The following is a 17,007-nucleotide window of genomic DNA, read 5'->3' as shown; positions in this document are numbered from 1 at the left end:
GCGTCTGGCTGCGATCCCTCCTAGGACAACATTTAGGGTAACACCTGTGAGGGATGCCCGAAATGCCATTAACCCCAGGAAAACTAGAGCTGCTTTTACGTGGCTGCCCCTTAAAAACCCATTAAGAAAAAGGAAAAATAAAGGGGGGGCGAGGGAGGGGAGTTTTGGCACTCTCCTGGCCGCCCCAGGAGGGCAATAACCGGCGTCCCCTGCTCCCTCCCCGGCTCATGCAGCCACCACCGGGGCACGGCGCCCGGCACGGAGATAAACCGAAAAGTTGGAGAAGGTGGTATAGAAAGGCACTTACCTGCTGCGTGCACAAAGTATGCCAAATATAAATCGAGTTCCTTAACAGAAACTCCTATATGGTGGGGCTGTACGCACAGCCCGGGGTTAGAGCACTGTGGGGACTTTACAAGGCGCTCGCCATCAGTACTTTCGAGCGGAATACCTTTAAATAAAATCACCATAACAAGGTCCAACCTCCAGACCTTATCTGCCTGGCGAAGGCAGTCAATTCTTCTCATCTTGCCCTTCTGGTCTGGATTGGAAAGAACGCAACACGGAGGCTTTTTTCCTGTGACTGTGAGAACAAAATCCTCCCGAAATTCAGGCCTGATATCTTTCCGGAGCTTTGCCAGAAGTCTGGATGCCCATTTTTGCTTTACCTCGGGTTTTTCACTTAGCAGTTCGTCCTTCACGGCTCTCTCTTCCTCTTTTGACATGCGTTTTTCATGTTTTTTGAAGTATTTTCTTTTTCGGGCTTGCAGGTTGAACCACGTGTACGCAAACGCTCGGACGTGAGGCAGAAGTGCTTCGATGAAGGGATGAAATTCATCCTGAAAAAGTTACAGAGAAGGGTCGATGTCACCGAAACCATCAACAAAAAGCCTCCGGAAAGGGGGCTTTCACAAGGCGCCAAGGCCCACTGGGACGGGGACAGTTGGGCTTGCACATCTGACGGGCTGGGGGACTCGGGCCCCTCGCTGTTGGACCCCCAGCCCGCCACCGCCACGGCCCCGCTCGCCTCACGCCGACCCCAACCCTCTGCTCGCACCCCCTGAGAACAGGCCCGACTTCAAACAAGCACACAGGCAGAGATGGGGCAACATGGGGCCCTTTCCCTGATCCCCAAAGCTCTTAAAAAACAAAAAGCCAAACCAAAAAAAAAGCACACAAAAAAAAAGGTAAAAGGAGTTAAAAGCAAAAAGCCCTGCTGCAAGTCCACTTGCGGAGGGAGCGCGTATCTCCCTTTGCTCTCTCCCTGACCCTGCTGCTTGCGGTGTAGCCAGCGTATGCCCGCCAATTTGGCAAATCCTAAACATTTGGATGCCAATCAATGTTTGTATGGGGAAGTCTAAAGTATAGTAAAACTTTCCCTAAGATATATTTGGAAATAGCAGGAGGCAGTATAGTAAAATGCCAATATAGCTGCATATACAAATACAATGAAGGGTGGTTTTTCTCTCCGTTTCCTACACGGCGAAGGGAGTAGAAAGTAACGCCGTCAATCTGTCCCGCGTGCGCGACAACTAATGCTGAAATCCTAGAAAAAGCAAGGCTCACAATTGATTTTGTTTTTCAAAAAGTTTTGTTTACATTTAGGCAAAAAGAACAAAATTAAACCCTGCTATTAGGGCATATTAGGACAAGCCAAAATCTGAGCCTTTTTATAAAATAAAAAGAAACAGGAAAAAATGAAAAATGCGGTAACAGCAAGCCTTAGCACGACTCGTGCAAATACGCAAAGAATTATCCTTTTTTTTTTTCCGTGACACTTTGTGTCATATTTTCACGTATTTAAAAAGAAATGCCCTACTTGGAAAGTTACTTTGGCCATCCAGAGCCACTGCTTGCTTTGTGTAACGATGACTTAAAGATCACCCCTTTTCCTTGGCACAAAGATAATCACGATTAAAATTATTCTGACAATAAAAAAAAACACAAGAAAGACACACACACACCAGTTTTGTTGAAAAAAAATTAATATATATATCCTCAAAAAGTACTACATCAATCAGCCAAAGGGATCAAAACATATTATAATATACTGAGGCCACGCTTCTTGTTTTTCTCTCAATAAATGAACGACCAAACTCCAGGCTGCACATAAAAATGTATGTAGCCTGTGGGGGCCTGATCCAGCACCGCGTGCTGGGGACGTGCCTGCTTCCAGGGGCCGAGTTCCTCCTTTTCTCAGGATTGGGCCCTCCAGGAGGGAAAAATAAAGTAATTTGTGGAATGTTTCCCCCAGCATGGTAAAAGCCACCCGCTGCCTATCCTTTTGCAAGGCAACATTGGGGATTTTTTCAGATTAACTAACTTTTTTTTTTTTTTTTAATTATCCCATGGCGTACATTTCCTACCCAAATCATTTCAGGTCGTGCAAATATTGTTATTAAAACAGACATCTTACTTCCTTTCAACACCTTATTTTAACTTGCATTTTCTTTTCAAAAATTATGAAAGATTGAGAAATCAATAGCAGAAATATCTATCAGCAAAATCCTGTCGTAATTCAAGACCTTCTGCTGACTTCCCAAAAGCTTTCATTGCACTTATTCTGAGTGGCCCCTGAATTGTAAATACTGAAATCTAGAAGTAATACCACCGCATTTATTTTTATTTTAAAGGCAGACTGTGAAAAATTACCCCAAACGGCACAATATATTTCATATAGCACAGCAGAGCGGCAGTAATCACAAGTACTATGAATGATTATTAAAATATAAGCAGGTAAAATAAAATAAATCACTCCAATGACTGGCACATTCCTCTTTTTTTTTTTTTTTTTTTTTTTTTTTTTTTTTTTACACATCCCCCCCCCCTACTGGAAAAGATCATAGTTTCAAATTTCAATAAAGTTTTAAAAAACAAACAAACCAAAAAAAAAAAAAGATTGCTGTGAGTTTGCAGTCGGCAGATTCAAAAAGTGAGAGGAGGCACAATCCCAGCACATGGAGCTGCTCTCACCCACCAGAAAGAGCTCTGGTGGCTGGGGGGGGAGCGGGGGGAGGAAAAAAAAAAATACAAAAACCTACAGGTCCCTGCAAGCTATTAAAAATAATAAACCCTCCCTTCTGATCCCTTCTGTCCTTCCCCTTCCCCACTCGGGGAGAGTCAAGGAAAAAAGGCCTTTTGTCAAGTGGAAGTTTATCTGCGAAGGTACACACAGCAGAGGCTCGCCAGCCCCACAATGAGCCAGGGGAGCGCTTCCAGCTTTCCTAGTTTCTAAACACGTCTTGGTACATCCTGAAATATTTTAACTTTTCTGCTTTAAGCAGCGCTTTGTCCTGCCTGATCTCATGTGCTCGGGACTTTTTTGGCTCGATGCTGGATGCTATCCAAGAGAGAGTTGCTTTAACCTGCGCTAAAGCTGATTTCTACGATGGGAACCTGAAAGGGGAGGTAACAACACTGGAAAAAAAATAACCAAACCACTTTAAAAGACCTCGGGAGGAGGCAAAAAAATATCAAAAAAGGTACTTCTTAGTGTGAAGTGTAAAAGTCAGGGTCCATGGCTGAAGTAAATGAAAAGCACCATTGCTCGGCGTGCGAGGTGTGCATGTCCCTATCAGACTCAAATGTGTCTTTTCAAAATGGTGTATGAGGAGAAAAGGTTAATGACTCATAAACAGACCAACTTTCAAACTGTCTTGGTAAACACGCCACTCCGTAAAATTGCACTGCTTCAATCTCAGCGGTGAGGTATTAGCAAAGTCAAAGTGGAAATAAAAGCACTCAGGACCGATCAAACAAAATTGGGCTGGAAGCGGGGATGGCGGGGGGGGGGGGGGGGGGGGGGGGGGAGCTGTTTCTGCACAATACAATTATTTATTTCAGTGTTATTATAGCCACCCCCCCCCCCCCACAAGAAAAAAAAAAGTTTTGGAAATGTGTCAATGCAAGTGTGCTAACAGATTTGCAGTCTTGTCTGCAGCCTCGCTGCAAAATATCAAGATTTTAAGTAACTGGTGGAAAAGGAGATGATCTTTGCCTTTCCCAAAGTTAGCTTTAAGGGAAAGTTTCAAAGTATTTTATAAAGATGTTTGCTTTCCCCCCTTGGTGTTGGATGGGTCACCTAAAAATAAAAGGCACACCAAAAAGCTGGGAAAGCAAGAATAAAAAGTAAGTTGCTTTTTTCTTCTTTTTTTTTTTCTTTTCCTCTCCATTGCACTACTCTCCAAAGTTTGAGGATACAGCTCTTCAGAGCACAGCCTGTTTCTAAGCAGCACCTACAATATGGACCGTGCAATTTTGTATCGCTGATACCAAAATTCTCCTCTGCTCTTCAGAGAGGTGTAAAATAAAATAAAATTAAAAAAAAAAAAAAAAAAAAAACCAACCAAAAAAACCCATAGGACAAAAGAGCCCCCAAACCCAGCCCAAAGGCGCCCGCAATAATGTAACACTGCAAAGGAGCCTTTTGAAACAATATATTTCTGCTGATCTTTTTGAAATTAAGCCAGCTACAGCAACCCTTGTTAATATTTTTTACAATCCATTTGCTTGTAAATCTATTAGGAGATGTGCATATGTTCCCCAACTATTTCCTAGATCTTCAGCAGATATGTAAATGGAACGATGTTTAGATTTTTCCTGACAGATGATACAAAATGCTTGTGCCATTTCAGTTCCAGTGCTTGGATAAATATGCTCATAACTAGGATTTCTGTTTGTTTTCCTTTTCTAACCCAACTTTTGAAAGCTTCCCTTTAAATGTGAACCAAAACTCAACACACACACACACAAAAAAAAAAAAAAAAAGGGAAAAAATATCTCTGTCCCAAAACTTGTATTAATAAAAGCTCCTGAAATGAAAAATAGGAAATTGCTTGCAATTGCTCAGGGCTCGCCTTCTTTTTCTACCGAAAATGACAAAACCACCCAATTGATCCTTCGGAGGGAAGAGTTTGTCAGAAGGCCTCTAATCCTCGTTATTACTTTTCCAAACGTGCAACAAGAATGCGAGATTTGCACAACTGAGGAAAAGCACAGTGCCTAGCTTTTTCTTTCCCCCTTTTTTTTATTTAATGAAAAAAAAAAAAAAAAGGGGGGGGTGGGGGGTGTCAGGGGGAAAAAGACACCAGGACAGGGAACAACCGGCCCATGGATTTATTTTCTCTCCTTAATGTACAACTGGGCCTACTAAGCCCAAGGAGCTCCACGTGCAGCTGCGGAGCGATGCGGTGGTGCTGGCCCTACAGGAGCGGATTTGCTGGCCCTCCTGCAGAAGCAGGAGCGATAAAATCCCGGTATTTTTCAGAGTTGACTTAAAGGCACAAACTTTGGGCAGGCAGAGCAGGGAGTTGCATCCCATCCTCTGCAAACTCCCCTTTTCCTCCTGCCTTGTAACCAACCATGTGCAGGGGTTTTGAAGCCCGGCGGAGTTCCGTGCGCCTGCCAGCCTGGCTGCTGCTGGCCTGGCACCCCCAGAAATTTGGGGGAGGCTGGGGAAAGCAGGGGGATGACACACTACGGCAGGAGAAGGGGACTAAACTTTTGCAGCTCTTCAAGCTGCCCGGGAAGCTGCATCCCCTCTCTCTGCATTTCCTCGCCTTTTTCTCGACGGAAAGAGCCTGGAGAGGCTTTCTCACCGGGAGAAAAAAAAATATTCAAATTAAATTAATAAGAATAATGTAGTCAAAATCTCCTGCAGGAGGAAATAATCTGGGGTTTGAGTCCACCACAAAGCATTTCCTCGTTAAACCATTATATCCTGCTAATTGAAGGTGTGTAATTTAGCGTCCTGCAGCAGTGTGTGGGGAAGGTGGGGGGGGGGGGGGACCGGCAGCGTTCCGCGGCCGCGCAACTCGGGGGCATCGCGGAGCGGCACCTCCCCCTCTTTTCGCACAGCCCCGTCCCGCTGCAAGCGGGGGGCGCAAAAGTTGCGCCGAGTCCCGCGGAGGGCCCGATCCGAGGGCGGGGGGTTCACGGGGGGGGGCGGGGAGGCGACACACGGGGACACGCGCGGGACAAGTTTGCGGGTGCCCGTGTCGTGCGTGTGTGTGCCCCGCGGTCGGGTCCCGCAGCGGGGCTAGCTGCGCGGGTGCGGAGCGCACTCCGCGTAGGGGGGGCTGCACCGCGGGAGCGTGCCCAGGTACGGGGGACGCTCCGTCTCCGCGCCCGGGGGCGGGGGGGGGGGTTGAGGGAAACGCGGAGCCGGCAGGGCCGGTTCCCCCCCCCCTCCCTCCACCCACCCCCCACCCCGCAGCCGCGTAAGCCCCGCGTGGGGCGGCTGCGGGCCGTGCCCGGCGCCTGGGGCTGCAGACGGCGCAGTGGCTGGCAGCGCTGCCCCGGGGCCGCGGTGCGGGGCGGGCGGCGGCGGCGGCATCGATCGCGGATGACCAAGCACGGCGGGGCCGTGCGGGGCGTCCCGCAGCACCGCGCCCGCGCGCCCCCCCCCCCCCCCCTTATTAATTAAACCATTAATAAGTAGGCGCCATTAGCCATGTGCCGACACAAATGGCCGTGCGGGAAGGGGGGTGGGGGGGTGGGATGCAAGCGAAAGGCAACAAAGTTAGTTTCGGCAAGCTGCGTTCGTGCCCCTTCCCCGGCGCGCACCGGCGCGCACCCCCCGCAGCGCCGGCCCCATCGCGCCCCGGCAGCCGCTTACCTGGGTGAGACAGAGCGGAGAATACATGACTGCTGCGGGGGGCTGCGGTTTGGAGGTGTGCGTGTGCGGGGAGAGAGGGAGAGAGAGAGGGGGAGAGAGAGAGGGAGAGAGGGAGAGGGAGAGAGAGGAGGGGAAAAAAAGAGAGAGAGAGAGAGGAGAGGAGGGGGGAGCCCCGAGCCTGCTTCTTGCTTTCACATTTCCAACTCTGCCAAACTGCAGCCAGCGCGGAGCCGCTCCATGAGCTGAACTTTAACCCCGCCTCGACTTTCCCGCACTACGCGCTCGGCATGCCTGCCCTGCGCGCCGTTAAAGGCATAGCGCACGCTGCGCGCCCCTCCGCCGCCGCGGCCCCCGCTCCGCGCCCCTCCGCGCCGCGCCGCTCTGCGCCGCGCCGCCCGCTCAGCGCTGCGCGCCGCCCGCCCGCGGGGGCGGGGAGGGGCGGGGAGGGGGCTGCGGCGCCGCCGCCTCCCTCCGCCCCGCCGCCCCGCAGCGCGGGCAGCCGCGGAGAGCCAGCGGGGCTCGGCTCAAAGTTTTCTTGTTTCGGGGGTTTTGTGGGGGGGGGGGGTGGGGGTGGGGATGGGGGGTCGGTTTGGGGTTGTTTTTTTTTTGTTTCGTCTTTTCCCGACGGCTGCGGCCCCGCTCGGCCCATGGCCGGGGAGGGGAGGGGGGGGGCACGGGGGGAGCGGCGCTGCGTTCACAACTTTCCCCATCCCCTTTGGCACTTGTCATTTTAAATCAAGCGCTTTATGGTCAGGGGTGCTTATTGCACTTAAAATAAATAAATAAATAAATAAAATTGCAACGCATAAATTCATCTGCACGTCGCGCACACACACACACCCCTTTACTAATAAAATCGCTCCTTAAAAGTGAAGCGCTTAAAATTAAAAATACACCCGCGGCTCCTGCCACTTCTGGAGCGCATTGTTTTGGCACCGGCAGCGTTTGGGTTTGGGGTTTGGATGCTCTCCAGCCCGCTCATGGGGACTGTAGGGTGTCCCGTGGCTTGTGCTCCCCCCCCCCCCGCTTGGGAACAGCTTTTCCCACTGATGCTGGAAGCGACCTCGGCGTCCCTCCGCGTAGTTATCCATGCGGGGGCGGGCGAAGGGAGCAGGGAAAAATCCCATCCATAGGTACAGGGGCAAAAAATCCCGCTCCCCGCCTATGCAGCTCGTGTAGAAGCCGGCGGGGGGGCTGCACCGCTCCCAGCGCTTTGCGGTTTGCAGCATTATCTTTAAGTAACTTTTGGCGCCCTTCGGGAGACTTTTGGCCGCGGGACGGCTGGTTGCGCCCTCTAGGCAGGGCCCGCGGTCAAGCGCAGCCCCTCCGCAGCCGCGGACACCCCCCCAAAAAAAACTAACGGGGGGAGGGGGGGGGGAGAAGAGCAAAAGCACCTTCTCCCCCACACCCGCCGTATTTTTCAGAGCTAAACAAGCGGCCGCGCAAGTTATTTTTCCCCGAGTCAGCACGCTTTAAAATATTAATAATTTTTAAATGCGCTCTTTTAAAAAAAACAAAACAAAACATAATAAACCGCTTTTTTTTCTTCTCCCCATCCCCCGTTTTTGCTTTTTTTTGGGTGCTAAATCCGGAGGTTTTCGCGGCTCCCCGTCCCCGCCAGTGGCCTCGTCCCTGCGGGGCGCCGCCAACTTCGGCGGAAAAGGGAAAAAAAAAAATCCCGAAAAAAAAAGGAGAAAAAAAAGGCGCGCCCCTCCCCCCGGGGAGTTCAAACGTCGCAACACCCACCCCCACCGCTGATTGGCCAGCGCTCGGCAACGTCACAGAGCCCCGCCCCTCCGATTGGCCTTCCCCGCGGTCCGTCACATCCCGCGCCCAGCCGCGTTTCTTTGTGCGCGGCCGCGGGCGCTCCAGACGGCGCGTACGGAGCCGGCGCGCACGTACGGGCGGTCCCGCGGAGGGGGGTCGGGGGGGAATCTGTCAACCTCAGCGGTTTTCTCAAATCCCTGGAAAAAAAAAAACATTTAAAAAAAAAAAAACAACCAACCCCAAGGCAACTCCGGTGCAGACATCCGCGCCCGCGCTCCCTGCGCTCCCAGAGCCCGCGCAGCTCGAGCCCAGACAATAGCTGCTGCTCTCGGCAAAAGCGTGGAAATCGGGGTAAAAAACAACAAAAAAGCGAAGTTTAAGCGGCGCCAGGTACCCGGGGCAGGCGGGGTCGCCCGGCGGCACTCGGGGCGCTCTGGCTGGGCCGCCGCCGCCGCCGCTTTATTTATTCTTCTGCGAATTTTATTTTTTTGCTAGAGCTAAAATAAACTTGCAGCCGTTGGGAACCCGGAAGAGAATAAACGCCGCAACCAATTGCCGCCTAACGTTAGGTGGGTCTGGGGGTGGATTTAGTGGGGTTGGGGGGGTGGGGGTGGGGTGTTGGGGTTTTTTTTGCCTTGGGGTTTGGGGGGGGTGGGGGGTGGCGCTGTGACTCCCGGGCGCTGCCGCCGCCTCCCCGCGCTGCCGGGCGCGCTCCGAGCGCCTGGGACTTTGCAGAAGTTGCGAGCGATTCGGCAGCCGCCCGCCTCCCTCCTCCCCTTCCCCTCCTCCTCCTCCTCCTCCTCCCCCCGTGCCCCCGACACCCCCACCCCACCCCCGCTTATTTCCGCAATCTCCGCGATTTGCATAGGAGACCCGCACCGGGGGACGGCGGGGCTCACCGCTCCCCCCCGCACCCGCTTTCCCCCAAGCCCAAGGACGGGCAGTCGCCGCTGCGGGCCTGCAGCCCGCCCCCAAGCCCCTTCCCAGCCACGGGGTGCTCCGCAGGGGTGCTGGGCGAGGGGGGCGGTGGGCAGCGAGCGCCCCTTGCACCGCTAGCTCCCCCCCCCCCCGGTAACCTCCCTTGCCACGGGTAGCCCCGCCTTGCACGGGTAACTCCCCCTCTCCGAACCGGTAACCTCCTCCCCTGCACGGGTACACCACCCCCACCGCCCCCGCACCGGTAACCCCCGCCCCTTGCACCGGTAACCCCCCCACCCCACCCCTTGCACGGGTAGCCTCCTCCCTTGCACGCGCAGCCCCCCCATGTGCACCCCACCGCAAGGGCAACCGGCGCGGGGAACCCCCCCCATGCCTTTGCAGCAGCAAAGCACGGGCAAAGTTACCTGGCACTAGCAAACACCCAAACACACACTTTGCAGGGGCACCAGCCTTGCTTTGCACCCCGCTCCCCGTGCTTTGCACCCCCCTTCCCGTCCTTTGCTCCCCGTGCTTTGCACACCCCCCCCCTGGTGCGGGCCTCCCCTCCGGCCCGCGGGGGCCGGGCAAGCCCGGGGCAGGGGAGGAACTTTCCTTCCAGCAGCGCGGCCGACCCTGACAGTAATGCAGCAGCCCGGGGCCGAGCTGCAGTCTCCAACTTACACGGCACCCCTAAAATAGTCCTGATTTCATCCCTGAAAGGATTTCCTGGCTTTGTGTGTCTTAACTAGCCTTGGCCATTTTTGTAGAATAACCCTATTATTCACAGCTCCGAGGGTACAATCTGCTAAAGTCACTTAATAAAAAAAAAAAAAAAAAAAGAAAAACCTTCAAAGGGCGTGAGAAATAAAGGCAAACAAACAATTGTCTGTAGCTCTCAGCTCCCCTTGATCGTGGATACCCGCTTCATTAACAGCAGAAGCATTATATTCCTAAAACTGGAAGCCTCAAGATGCGTGATAATACTGCAAAATTAATTTGGGGGGGGGGGGGGGGGAGAAAGTGGATCTGAAGGTTAATTACTATTTTTTTTTACAACAAAGTGAGACTTCTACTCACACAACTTCCCTCCCAACTTAACGAGTGGCATGGTTATCCCTCCGAATTTACTCCTTTTAATCGACTCGAGCAGGTATTTAAAGACACAGAGGGCTGCCGCCCCAGCGCACTGAGCAGAGAGGGGAGGAAAAAAAATAAAAAAAGAAATCAGAAAGGGAAAAAACCCTCAGACAGTGATTCTCAGTTTCGAGCCTGGGAGCCTCAGACCTGTGCTGGTGAGAGCACGGCTCCGTGCGCGGCGCATTTTAACCTCCCGGCAGCAGCTCTCTGCTTTCTCGGTTACCTCCTGGTGACCCCTCCGAAGGAGCCCGCCGATTCCCAGCGGGCCGGAGACCACAGGTTGGAAACCACTGGTTTTGCATAAACTTCTGTTATTCGGCGCAGGCTTAGGTCGCGAGGGTTCCTCTTAGCAAATTGTCGAAGGATGATGTGTACTGCATAAATTAAAACATCATGTCCCCTTGCCATGTGAAAGCATTATTAAAAGAAGCATAATAAGGGATTTCCACCATGTTATCAAGCGTACAAAGAAAACTCCGAATGGGAGGGATGGCTGTCATCGGGGTAGAACAAGCTGGGATTTTGGAGAGGCTTGAGAAGTGCTTTGAATAGCCCGTCAGTTGGACAAGGATCAGCGCTGACAATAGCCGGTCTATATGTGGTATGGCCTGTTAACATACAGCAGCAATCATTAAAGGCCTGATCCTGACAACGGGGCTCTGCGGGGCCCTGAGCGATGCTAGTGGCTTTGGGAGAGCCACTGTGCCTGCTTGCCTGCCCCGGAGGCAGCTTCGCCCCACTGAGAGCCAGAAGCCCCCCAAAATCACCAGCGGCTCAGTCCTGATCCCCTCTCCATCAAGACCTTTAGAGCCACACGCTGCTATGAATTGCATCTCCAAAACTAAAGACTCCAAGGCCGTTACGGTGGATGGAAATCAATGCCCAGGTGTTTCTGTGTCATCCCACGACATCCGCTACAGAATCTGCTACGAATCCCAGCAGAACTGTCATGGAGGAGCCGTAGGTTAGGGCCATGCCTAGCTTGGTCCCACCATCCTTCATGAAATTTATATTCTGACAGTAAAAAGGAGAGTAGTCTGTAAGACTCTCTCTGGAGAAGAGACTGCTTTATTCTTCCCCGTGTACACAGAAAACCGAGCGTAAGGGGGTTTCCCTCCTCGGTCTGAAGGCTCCAAACCTTGATGCAGTATAAATAAATGCCACAGTCGTGCAAACACTGTGTCACCCTCAAACACGAGTGGAGGTGGGCAGAAGTTTCACCCTCCAGGCTCCAAATTTCAGGGCGTAGCTTAAATAAGCGGGTTAATATGTTTGAATGGAAATTCTCACCTTACACCACTAAATATGTGTAAATAATAACATTTCTGCATGCGGTATTTTCTGGCCATCATCACGATTCCCAGCAGGAGAGCAATGGAGGGTGAAGAGGTGCTGCGGTCCCCATTTGACAGATGAAGGCGGCTGCACCGCAATTTGAGGTCTGGGCCATAGGTGCATCGCCAAAGCCGCATGCACATGGGGATGGTTATTAAAGCAGTGATGCTAAGGGCAAGTGGGAATAACTGCACTATAATTGGTCAATCCTATCCGTTCCTCTGTGAAATCTCCTACTTTAACCGTGAGTTACTGGAGGCACTGCTGCCTGGCACGGCCGTACATGAAGTGCCAGCTCCAGAACCGAGCGTATCGCAGAAATGCCTGCAGACTGTAATGCATTTTCACAGGGTCTTGAGTCTATTGCGAGATGCATTGCGGAGGAAATAACTTCCTAGCAAAAGTGTGCAGGCTACAGAAAGGAAGCGAACGGAACAGAGAGGCGGGATAGGCAGCGTTTCCCCTTTTGTTTTCCTGCAGATCTAATGAGGAGCAAAAGAAATGGTAATACTATTTTAACACAAGTACCACTTCACAAGCAGAATTTATTTGAAAACCCAAAATACCACAAAGTGGAAGTTCCCTGCAATAGTGGATGCAGTTTAATAAGCTCTCTGTGATGTCCTGATCGGTTTGAGCAGTGCCTGCTGGCCCAGCCCTACGGCAGAGCAGGGTTATGCCAGGTGCCAGCGTGCACCTATAGGTCCCTGCCCACCATGTTGATACCACCATCCAGCTGGATAAACCTCCCTTTCACAGCCGGGGAAGGATGCAAATACATACAGTTGCCCTCAGATGTATTTTGTTTATACATAGAACCGCAGTGTCACTGCTGCTGGGACTGGATGGACACCTCTCACAATGGAACAAAATTGCTCTCTGGTGATACCGAGTGATTACAGCGCACAGTATCAATATTGCCATCGTCCTACATCCAGTGTTCTATCAGGCAGTTTGGCATAAACACTTTGGACCTAATCTTGCACATCTCAATGAAAATTTTGCTTGAATAAAGTTTGTGCAAGGGTGGTATAAATGTGGTGGGACAAGTAACGTTTATGTGGCCATACACACACACACACACACACACACACTTTATTTTAGTGTATTACATAGCTATGCGTTGTCATATGTATGCAATATATTTCTCAAAAGGAAAGCAACATCTTTTGTTGCTGTTTTTTCTCACAGAACATTTTACATTCAGGGTTCTCTCCCAATATAAAAGCTGGGATTCCATACATGGGGTGAAAAATAAAGCTTAAGAATTGCTAATTGGACTTGGTAAGATTCAGGTAACACAAACTTGAGGTACGTCACAAAGAAAAGTTACTTCTAAGACAAACCAGGAATATAGTGCAAAAATGCCAACATCACCTACACTGCTCAGAAGCAGCATGGCATTTTAGCCCTAATTACCATGTGTTCCCTGCTGCCCTTCGCTTCACGCTTTTCTCTGGGGTCTATAACTTTCCAAATGAAATTTGCATTATTTCCCAAAATAAATAAATAGATAAAAATAACAAACCAGCGATCTGTTTCAGCAGTAAGTAATTTTCCACATTTCTTAGCTATGCTAAAATTCTGGGAAGAAAAAAAAATTAAATCAGAGTGGCCTTTTCAGACAAAAACTCTGACAACTTTGCACCTAGTTTAGGGGCTGGCAAGGTGGGCACGGTGACAGGTGCAGGTTTGTTACTGCTCCTCTGGCGTTGTGTGTGTCACACGTAATTAATCTGAAAATCTCTTCCTCAACTATTTCTTTCAAAATATTTTAAGCCCCGCTGACCTAGAGCACACGTGAGGTGTGATCGCTTTCCTCGCAGATATGGAGCAGTAAGGTTTTCCATCACAAGTTTTGCTAACTTTGTCTCTTTTCTGCTATAAAAATCACCCTTTTCAGCCCCAAATGAGGTATTTTTTAAAATGTGTTAAGGTCTATATTCCTCACAGGAAGAACAGGCACTATCTAATACAGGTATTCTAGAAAACCCATTTTTATCCCATAAACTTTGAGCTAAATGAAATTTCAGGGAATAAGAAGTAACACTCTTCCACCGTGATTAGTAACTTTTCACTCCTCTACCTTTTCTAATTCTATAGACGACTTCATAGTGTGCAAGGAGCAAGTCATAAAAGTCGTGTGTATCTACCTCATGTGCAAAGGTTGGTTGTAAGAACTCAAATCTGCATGAGACCCAACGCTTCTGCCTAAAAGATGGTGTAAAAAAAACAGAGAGTGAAGCATACCCACTCTGTTTTGCTTGCTCTGCCTTCCCCAGTGCCTACAGCTCCTTTGGAACAGCGAAAGAAATGTGTTAGCCTCAGCAACTGAAATTTTTTTTTTGAAGTCTTTATTACTGTAATTCACTGACCTGCCGCATTGTAAGCCCTGGCAATATAGACCTGGGATGGGCACCCTGTGCTGGTACTGGATCTCTCTGGAGATGCTGCTTTTGTTTTTTGCAGAAGAGAAGTTTTTCTTAAAAAAAAAAAAAAAAAAAAAAAAAAGGAAAAAAAAGAAGTGTAAACCGTGTGGGCTGCCTGTCACAATCACGGCTCTCCTCTCTTAACAGCAGGGAGAAGGTGAGACCATCCTCTGCTCACCCGACTGTTGTGTTAACTTCTATACTGGGCTGGGATGATTTCCATAGGGTAACCCCCGGAACAGCCAGGCACGATGCACAGGTGGCCCTTACAAAGGGACATGCTCAGCTACGGTTTTATTTGGATTCCTGGAAAAACACATAAATCACGACACCGCCCCACGTACCTATGCCCGACCCCTTCGTTAACTTCTTAGATGAAAAGGTTATTTCTGAGCCTATGGAGCAGGTGTACGTATGGTCATGAAGCTCGCGGGCAGAGACAAACAGACTGTATTATTTCTCCCCCAGAAAACTGAAAAGCCAAGCCCGGAGATCCCCCAGCACAGCTCCCCCCTCCTCCAGGAGGAAATAAGCATTTCCTTACAGATATTCTGGTGTTGGGTTTTTTTTGCTTTTTTTTTTTTTTAATCCTCTTCAGATTCAGATTGTCACTAAATATAGAAACCCTCGTAGTCATACAAAACATGCATCGCCCCACAGCTGCTCATTTGCAATTTGTTCTGCACTTAAAAATCTCTTAATGCTACAAATAAACTTTGGGAAAGTTACATCCCAATAAACAATGAGGTGTTGTTTAAAATTACATGTGCTACTGTATTATTAGGTCTCTACCGACACTACAATTATCTTTTGAAGCTGGCAATAACGTATTAGCTGTGCAGTCAGACGCAGAAATAGACTGGTGTATAAGCCCTCTGCCATTTTTATGAATGGAAAATATTTTAAAAGATTGTTTCCACTTTCTTCTTTGTCCTTTCCCCAGAAGGAGCCCCCTCGCCGAGACCCCATGTCACTTTAATATTCACATATATTATCCATACATTGCGATACATGATTAACTGCCCCCCCTCCCCCTCCACACACACACACACACACACACACACACACCACCCCAAACAATACATATACTTATTGGATTAACTACTCAGTCCTCGCTGGGAAGGAAAGCGGTATCCATGAGCTCTCGCTTTTATTTGCACGTACAGTTGCAGATCTGTGGCATGATAATAAAAAATAAAAAATAATACTATATATAAAAAAAAGTGAATAATCCCTACGCGGGAGCACAGTGTCCGCCGCAGCATCCGCCCGCTCCGCCGCACCATTTGTACTCGCCGAGGGAATCCGCAGCCCGGCGGCTGCTGCCCGGCCGTGCCCGGTGCCTGCCCGCGCTGCCGGCGGCTGCTGCCCGGCCGTGCCCGGTGCCTGCTCGCGCTGCCGGCGGCTGCCCGGCGTGGGCGGCGGGGATGGGCGTCGCAGCTCCCCTGCCTCCGCGCCCCCCCTCCGGCACAGCCTTGGCACCGCACCGCGAGGGATGCGGGGGGACCGAAAATAGGGGGGAAAAGGGGAGGGGAGCAAAGCTTTTAAAGTTTGCCGTTTGATTTGGGGCTGGCTTTTAGGTTTGTGGGTTGTTGGGGATTATTTTTTTTTTTTTGGGGGGGGGGGAGGATAAATAAATAAATCTTGCAACCTGCCAGCTCTGCCTTCGCAAACGCTCGCCAAGTCAGTGGTAGCCATTTTCATCTAAGGTACAGGATAAGGAAAGAAAAAGGGGAAAAAAAAGCTTAAAAAAAAAAAAAAAGGAAAATAGAACCCCAGGAGAAGCGCAGCCCGCGCAGGTCGGGACCCGCCGCCGCTCCAGCCGCGCCGCACCGCGCAACCCCCGCGCTCGCTCCGCGCTCCGCCGCCGCACCGCGGGCTGCGGATTTTCCCCCCCCCCCAACCCCCCCTTATTTTTTTGTCCTTCGTTCCCCCCCCCTTTCACCATCCCCATCCCCCCTTTTTTTTTAGTCTCTCTTTTGCCGCAGTCTCCGTCCGGCGCTGGGGCGAGTCACGGCAGCACCGCGCCGGCGACGGGCTGATTTATCGCTGCTCCAGCCCCGGCTCGCAATTATGTCACTCTAAATCACGCACATGCGGAGAGCGGGAAGGTTTTGGCCAGCTCAGAGACGCCCCCCCCCCCCCCCCCCCCCCCGAAAAAAATTAATTAAAAAAAAATGCGAAAATGGGGGTGCTGGGGGGAAGAAGGCAGGGGTAAGCCGGCGCTCCCCGACCCCCGCCGCAAAATAAAGTCTCAACAAAAGTAGCGGGGGCGGCAGAGCGGGGCGGCGCGGAGGGAGGGAGGGATGGAGGGGCAGAGGGATGGAGGGATGCAGGGATGGAAGGATGCAGGGACGGAGGGAGGGGGGCACCTGGCAGCCGCCGCGCCCACCCCGCGCCCGCCCCTGCCGCTCCCTGCGGTGCCCCCCGGGCCCGGCTACGCCGGCGTGGGACAGGGAGGGGGGGGACACGGATGGACCCGCCGAGCCCTCCCGCCCCGCACGGTCCTGCCTGCCAGCAGCTGCACGCACCGCGGCGGCACACCCCGTATAGATGTGCACATCCACATATATTTTATCTATCTATCTATGTGTATATAGTGGGGGTTTACGTGCTCTGGAGCGTGGTGCTGGAGCCGGTGGCATCCTCCCCGGTGACAGTGGGACGCAGACCCTCGGGCAGCAGCCTCCAGCTCTCCCAGCCCGGCAGCAGAGGTGTTTCATGCCAGTTGGGTGCAGTTACTGCAGGACCCTCATGTCCCAGGGCTGCTTCTGCTGCCCACGGGCCAGATGGGTAAAGCCAGGG

The 17,007-nt window shown here is 51.3% G+C and overlaps 1 protein-coding gene across 16 annotated transcripts in view; it reads right to left on the bottom strand.

Moving 5' to 3' along the window:
- The window catches only part of NFIA (nuclear factor I A), a 359,996-nt gene that overhangs the window by 248,807 nt on the left and 94,182 nt on the right, over positions 1-17,007 (bottom strand). For 8 of the 16 annotated variants that reach the window (XM_040610611.1, XM_040610617.1, XM_040610618.1 and 5 more), the window contains exons 1-2: positions 6,617-6,990; positions 308-839 (exon numbers count right to left, since the gene is read on the bottom strand). In XM_040610611.1, the coding sequence (XP_040466545.1) occupies positions 308-839; positions 6,617-6,643 (559 nt within the window). In that variant the 5' untranslated portion in view covers positions 6,644-6,990. Of the gene's footprint in view, positions 1-307; positions 840-6,616; positions 6,991-17,007 lie in introns of those variants that run through there. The other 8 variants (XM_040610608.1, XM_040610609.1, XM_040610615.1 and 5 more) reach the window with 1 other exon arrangement.

Source organism: Falco naumanni, chromosome 11, assembly GCF_017639655.2.
Source record: "Falco naumanni isolate bFalNau1 chromosome 11, bFalNau1.pat, whole genome shotgun sequence".
Taxonomy (NCBI): Eukaryota; Metazoa; Chordata; class Aves; order Falconiformes; family Falconidae; genus Falco; species Falco naumanni.
Note: the sequence above shows the minus strand (reverse complement) of the source record. Positions and strands in the feature narration are given on the sequence as shown.